The sequence below is a fragment of the Gekko japonicus genome, unplaced genomic scaffold, assembly GCF_001447785.1.
Source record: "Gekko japonicus isolate JY-2015 unplaced genomic scaffold, Gekko_japonicus_V1.1 scaffold4716, whole genome shotgun sequence".
NCBI classification, from domain to species: Eukaryota; Metazoa; Chordata; class Lepidosauria; order Squamata; family Gekkonidae; genus Gekko; species Gekko japonicus.
Window position 1 is genome coordinate 47,658 of NW_015163758.1, and position 7,305 is coordinate 54,962.

Sequence of the window (7,305 nt, forward strand, 5' to 3'; positions counted from 1 at the left end):
TTATTGCATTCCTATCCCTGCTGCTATGCCTTTGCTGTAATGCTTATCTCTACAGATGTGCAGGAGGAGGTTGTGTTGTCTGGAGGGCTCCTATGTACCGTGAGAGACTCCTGGTTCTCAGCTTTAGCCACCTAACAGTTGCCTGACTTAACCCGCGCGTGGGAGGGTCCCTAATTGGCCAATGCCATGGGGGGGGGTGCATACGAAAACCCTATATCCTTTTTTGTTCTAGTGGCTGTGGCCATTCCTAACAGTGCCTGTGTTACTGCATCTATAGCTTTGCAATAAAAGTATAACTGTTCCTGAATGTGTGTACTTCGTTGTTAGCTGTGGGTTCTGACAGTGACTGGCATTAAAGCTGTGAGTGAGCGAGTTGGCTGCTGCATGAATCAGTTTGCTCTGCAGCTCTCCTTCGTGAGCGAAGGCAAAACGGTGTGAGCCAGAAGCTAAAAAACTGTGAGCTGGCTCACACGAACTCAGCTTAGAGGGAACACTGCTCCCAACCCTGCTTAACTTCGGAGATCAGATAAGACTGGGCTAGCATGAGCCATCCAGGACAGGGCAGAGGCAGACAAAGGTGGTTGGCCATTTCCTGCTTCTGCATAGAGACCCTGGTCTCCCTTGGTGGTCTCCCAGCCAAGATCTAACCAGGACCAATGCTGCTAAGTAGTAGTAGTAGTAGTAGGATATTGGATTCATATCCCGCCCTTCACTCAGAGCGGCTTACAACTTCCTTTGCCTTCCCCTCCTCGCAACAGACACCTTGTGAGGTAGGCGGGGCTGAGCGAGCTCTTTCCAGAACTGTCCTTGAGAGAACAGCTCTGACAGAACTGTGGCTTGCCCAAGGTCATCCAGCAGCTGCAAGTGGAGGCGTGGGGCTGCAAGTGCTTAGCTTCCTAGATTTGACAAGGCTGGGCCAGCCTGGGGAATCTGGTACCTTCTGTTTTTTAAAAAGTGTACTGAAAGTAAGGGGTGCTGCTCCGCTCTAATGGGGCCTTAAAGCAGCCGTTTCCATTCTCCTTTCTGTGTTGAGTCCATCCACCAGTTCAGTCTCCACCATATGATTTCGAACAAGGCTTTAATAGTATCGTCGAAAGGACGCTATAAATCTCAGCACGCACTCTAGTTAGAAATAGCTCCCCAAACCCCATCCCCCCAAAACCTCCACGGATCCCCCGACCTGGAGTTGGCAACCTCAGGCGGCAGCGAGTTGCGCACGGACTTCGGCCACCGCGCGCGCTTGGGCTCCCTTACTTTTCATACTTTCCCCGGGCGGGTTCCGCAGCCAATGAGGAGGCTCCTTTCCCGGCCCCCTCCGCCTCCCTTGCTCCCCCCCCCCGCACTCGGGGGCGGGTCAGGCGAGCGCTCAGCCAACCGGCGCCGGCCTGCCTCCTCCCGGCTCTCCCCTCCCCTCCCGGCTCAGCCCTTTTAAGGACGCGCCGAGGCGAGGAGCCCGGCAGGCGGGGAATAGCCGTCGGCTTCGTCGGCCGATGCTTTGCGAGCAGTTGGGGGGCCAGAGAACCGCCGCCGCCGCCGCCCTCTGTCGGCCGTCGGGGGTGGAGTCCGCGCCTCCCCTTCTGTACTTGGGTCCCGCTCCGCTGCGGGGTGGCGCGATCCCCACCGCCGCCGCCCGCCCTGCCCTCCCCATGCCGCTGAGCCGCCGCTCCCCCCAGTGAGCCCGAGGCATGCTGCCGGGCGGCCGCCGCTTCGTCTGCACCTCGCTGCCTCTGGACGCCGCCTGCCCGCTGCCCGCCGCGCCCGCCCCGGGGGTCGGCCTGGCCCCCGAGGAGGAGCTGAAGGCCACCGTCCTCCGCCTGCGGGAGACCATCCTGCAGCAGAAGGAGACGCTGGGCCAGCAGCGGGAGACCATCCGCGAGCTGACCGCCAAGCTGGGCCGCTGCGAGGGCGGGCCCGACGGCAAAGGGGGGCCCTGGAGGAAGGAGGGCAAAGGGAAGGACACCATGGGCGATCTGCCCCGCGACCCCGGCCAGGTCATCGACCAGCTCAGCCGCACCATGCAGACCCTCAAGGACCGCCTGGAGAACCTCGAGGTGAGGCGAGCCCCCCCACCCGCAGGACGACGCTGTCCCCGGTGCTGGAAACTCCCCCGGGCGCTGTCCTCGGTCCTGAAACCGGGCTTGGGGGGGAAGGAGGCGCCGTCCGTGGTGCTGAAACCTGCACTTGGGAATGAGGGCGGAGGCAGAGTTCGGAAGAGAAGAGAAGGGAGGGCAAGACGGGTTGCATCCGATGCTCCCTCTAAGCTGTGGAGTCTTGTGTGCAAAAATTCTACTTTGTGAGCCACTGGCATTAAAGTTGTGAGCGAACCATTTGGCTGCTGCATCAATTAGCTTGCTCTGGAGCCATCCTTCCTGAACTAAGACAAAAATGTGTGAGCCGGAGGCTAAAAAACCCTGAGCTAATTCACACTAACTCAGCTTAGAGGGAAAACTGGTTGCATCAGTGCTTAGTTCTCGTGGCCCTTTCTCACATGCCCAGGGAAATGCCGGCCACCACTTTGGGGTCAGGAAGCAATTGTTCCCCAGGCCATTTTGGCCAGGGATCCTGGTGGGTTGTCCCCCCCCTTCTGGACATAGAGCAGGGGTCACTGGGGCTGGGGGGACATATTTCTGAATTCCCTGCATTTTTCAGGGGGTTGGACTAGATGACCCTGGAGATCCCTTCCAGCTTTATGATTCTATGTGAGCGCAGCCTCAGTTAGTGGTGACCAACCTCTGGGGTAGGGCAACCCACCCGTCACAATTTACTCAATACAGCGACCCACTTGTATGTGTTAAGTGCTGTGGAGACACTTCCGACATCAGTGTAGCACACCAGATGAGGTAGCTTTGTTTATATATGTATGCTGATGACACATGACACATCAATTCTGAATTATGGTGACTCTATGGATGAATGATCTCCAGAGTGTCCTATGCTTAACAGCCTTACTCAGGTCTTGCAAACTTAAGGCCATGGCTTCCTTGATGGAGCCCATCCATCTCATGTTGGGTCTTCCTCTTTTCCCTTTGACTTTTCCTAGCATTATTGTATTTTCCGGTGACTCTTGTCTTCTCATGATGTGCCCAAAGTCCGAGAGCCTTTGTTTAGTCCTTTGGCTTCTAGGGAGAGTTCAGGCTTGAGTTGATCTAGAATTCACTGGTTTCTCTTTGTGGCAGTCCACGGTATTCTGTAACGCTCTCTTTCAACACCACATTTCAGATGAGTCAACCCACTTGAGCAAAGCCCAAATGGATAACAACTGCAAAAACGTAGAGTCCCCTTTCACAGGCTTTGGTGGTGTAAAGTGTTGTTGAATCACAACTGACCTGCTGACCCCATAGAGTTTTCATGGCAAGAGATATTTAGAGGTGGTTTGCCGTTGCCTGCCTCTTCATAGTGACCCTGGACTTCCTGGGTGGTCTCCCATCCAAACATTAACCAGGGCCAACCCTGCTTAGCTTCCAAGAGCTGATGAGATTGGGCTACCCTGGGGGGTTTGGGGCTACCCTGGGGGTTTTTGGACCCACAAACTGGGAAAGGCTTCCTTGGGTGCTCTGTGAGAAACAAAGCTAGAAACAACAAACTAAAAGGTGGGCAGAGCCTCTTCATCCATTGCGTGGGGCAGCATGAACTAGAACATATCGGGAATTTAAGACTCTCTCCCCTTTGGGATCCAACTGGGTCCCAGGTTTCCTTTCTCATGACATGGCTTAAACTAGCACCCCAAAGCATGAAAAATTGCATCTTCTCCCATTGCCTGTGGTTGTTCACAAACCCACACATGTAAAGAGAAAAGTACACCATGAGATGTGAAAGATCTGTGACACTTCTGTGCCGAGCCTGAGCTTTGCGCATATATGCACTACGTGTGGAGATATATGCACATGTGACATATACGCCACAGAATGTATGGAGATAGATGCACCTGTCTGGCACTTAATGCATCTGGTGATGAGCTCTAGACCCACAAAAGCGAAAGTCACAATAAATCTGTTAGTCTCTAAGGTGCTACAAGGTTCCTCCTTATGACAGGGAGCGGTGTGGTGAGGCTACTTGATGGGAGGTAAGAAAAAAGAAGAGTCCGTCATTAAAACTTTTCTCCTAGCGACGGCTCTCGGGAAACATCTCGTCAGCTCACATGCAGACAGATGCCATGTGTGTTTTTTAAAAGGCTGGGGGGGGGTTTTTTGGGGGGGAGAGAACAGTGTGCCAGCCAATTTACTCACACAGCCAAATCTGTGAACCCTTCCGCACCCTGGACAGCGATACCACCGTATCTATTCTGTGCATCGCCTGGCATGCTAATAAATCAGTGCCGAGGATTAGTTCTAACAGCTGTATCAGGAAATGGGGATGGGTAATACCTCCCCCCTCCCCCGACCTGGCTGGCCCCGGGCTAGCCTGATCTTGACAGCGCTCTGAAGCTAAACAAGTTTGTACTTGGATGGGAGGCCACCAAGGGAGTCCAGGGTTGCTACAGAGAGGCAGGCGATGGCAAACCATCTTTGTCCATCTCACGCCTTGAAAACACTGCAGGGTCTCCACATGTCAGCTGTTAACTTGAGAGCACTTCCATCCTTCCAGAAGTGTCCAGAAATATAAATGTGGCTCTACAATCCAGAGTGTCATGCCAGATATTTTGGTTTCCTGTCTGCTGAGTTGAGCACTGCTCATGATTCTATTACTGGGTTACTGGCCTTTGGAGTGTTCCTCATTATTTCCCCCACCTCTCTCCTTTCTGCCATGTGTGCACAGATGGGTGATGCTTCTAAACCACCCTTCTTTTCTCCTTCTGGGCAGCTGTAGGCACTTCACTCTCACCCCCCCGGGGGGGGGACTTCTGTCACTTGCTAAATATATATGTAATAGATTACCAGGGGTGCAATTAGCAGAGTTGCGGCCCAGTGGGAGACTGGAATAAACAAGCACGCTTTCCCGGAATCTCTATAGTGACACTGTCTTCTCGGTCCCTCCCCCCCCCAAATGCAGCTTATGTTTGAATGAAACGTGTTCCCGAAGTTCTCTGGAAAAGAGAGCTCATTCCCCGCTCCCTTCCAGGCATAGGAGAGGGAGAAGACCGCGTTTGCAAACACTAGCTTTCAGAGAGGGGATCCGTATTGCATGGCTGTCTTGTGGAAAAATCTATTGCAACAAGTAAAGTTTCCAGACCTGGGTTTTAGTTGTCCATAGTTTAAAGTCCCCCCCCCCAGCACGAAAAGAACAGATGCTCTGTTTGTTGTCTTCCAAGAAAATGGATGGAGAGGGGATTTGTGGGGCTTTATTTTCCTGATTTGTTGTTTTCCAGGCTCCCTCCCCTTTTAATCTGTTCTAGGACAAAGAGCACGGTTGAAGTGTAGCATAGACATCACAGATCATAAGACCTGGGCATATGGGGGCCACATGTGAGCATTCGCTTTAAAAGAATAAGCATGTTTTGCTGAGAGCTGGGAAAGATGTTGAGAATGAAGACGCACAACCTGATAGAGAAAAAATAGAATGAAAACAGAGGGAATGTTCTAGCTGTACCTCTCTGCTTTGACTGCTTACTTATGTATACTTATTCACAGTATGGTACAATTCCTCTCTTAATCCAGCTGTCTTCTTGGCAGACAGAATTAAAAACTTTTTTTTTAAGCAATCAATGCAAAAGTGAGCAATCCATTTGAAACAGCAATTGCTACAGCGTTGCCACCACGTACTGGGGAAATCTCACACTGATAAAATATCGAAGATGACGCCTATTGAGGTCAGGCATATAATAAGGAGGCTTTTTCTTATCAAGAAAAAAACCCCTGCATTGTCAGTAACGTAGAAATCTCGGACATCTTCCTTCATCAGCCGTAAAATATGTTTGCTGTAGATTTGCTCTCCAATGTATCTGATGAATTGAGTTCTGATGAACTGAGAGCTCCTGACGGAATATATCTTTGTGAGTCTTCAAGACGCTAATGGTGGCACTGATAAGCGTTCTGTTCTGATGTAATTTCATTTGGCCTTACCAGATCTTAATTGTTATTGGGGGGGAAACAGTGGCCTGACCTAGCACAGGTACAGAAAGAAAATGAGCTTTGCAAGAAGCAGAGCTGAACCATGGTTAATGTGATATTTCTGCTCAGAAATCACAATGCACAGGGTCTCAGACACTATGGTTTGATGGAATGCTAGTCAGTTTGGGATGTCTGAATGCAGTGAATCCAGCCAATCGGGGGTTTGTTGTTTGGCATCCAAACTGGGAGTTCAGACAAGGCTTTCTAGCTGGTTGGTTAACCGCAGTTTGCACCAATTGTGGTTTGGTGTGACGTCTGCAAATTTAAACCACCATTTGTTGCATAGTTTCAGAGGGGAGCCGTGTTGGTCTGCAGTCAGACAGCTAGATTCAAATCCAGAAGCACCTTAGAGACCAAAAAGATTTTGGGGGTATAAGCTTTGGGTTTTTTTTTGAGTAGCCATATCACTCTGCAGTAGAACAGTTTGATTTCAGTACAGCAGCACCTTAGAAACCAACAAGATATTCTGGGTAGGAGCTTTTGTGAGTCAAAGGACGCTTGCTGGCCAAAAGGACCACCATCTGGGGAAGGTCTCCTCTTACACAAAGCAGAGTTTACGCACAAGCCAGGATTCCTTACTGACATACAACAGACTAAACAGAATTTGTGGCCTGAAAACCTAGTTTGTTGCTTGACATGCTTTTATCGCAACATTTGAATTTATTCGTCACAGCGTTTGAATGCAGCCGTTCATATGTAACACCTCGTCTGGAGATGGGTTTGTAATGTTCCCGGTCTGAAGCCCTCATTCTTCAAACATCGAATACCTTTCTGAGAAACCTGGTTTTTGGGATATACTCCAGTGCCATCAAGAAAATACAGATTTTTGACATCTCGCTGTTTGCCGATGTTAAAAAAAAGTCTGGTTACAATCAAAGGCATATGCTCCAGACATAAAGCCTTACCTCTTATAAAGAATGCTTTTGACCCCTAGGAGATTTCTTCCTGATGTTTGGGGTTGCCCTGAGACCTCCCACCCCTCTTTGGTTCCATTAGACCATGCGGAGAGTTCTTTTGCTCAGTCCCGTCACTGTAGAGTGCCCCTTCTGTGTGACACTTGTCAAAAGCCACTTTAGAAAGCGGCCTTTGAAAAGGAGGCAGAGGCTCAATTCAGGCCAGCAGATTTGTCTGCATGTTGGGATTAGTGAAAGTCCCTGAGGCTGATGGAGACTGAGGTTTGATTTCATAATTCCTTCCTTCCTTCCTTCCTTCCTTCCTTCCTTCCTTCCTTCCTTCCTTCCTTCCTTCCTTCCTTCCT

At 50.8% G+C, this 7,305-nt stretch overlaps 1 protein-coding gene across 1 annotated transcript in view; it reads left to right on the forward strand.

Annotated features, from left to right (window-relative positions):
- Positions 1-1,685: 1,685 nt before the first annotated feature.
- Positions 1,686-7,305, forward strand: part of NPTX2 (neuronal pentraxin II) — a 22,383-nt gene continuing 16,763 nt past the window's right edge. The window contains exon 1 of the mRNA XM_015407908.1: positions 1,686-2,051. Within this exon, the coding sequence (XP_015263394.1) occupies positions 1,686-2,051 (366 nt within the window). The remainder of the gene's footprint in view (positions 2,052-7,305) is intronic.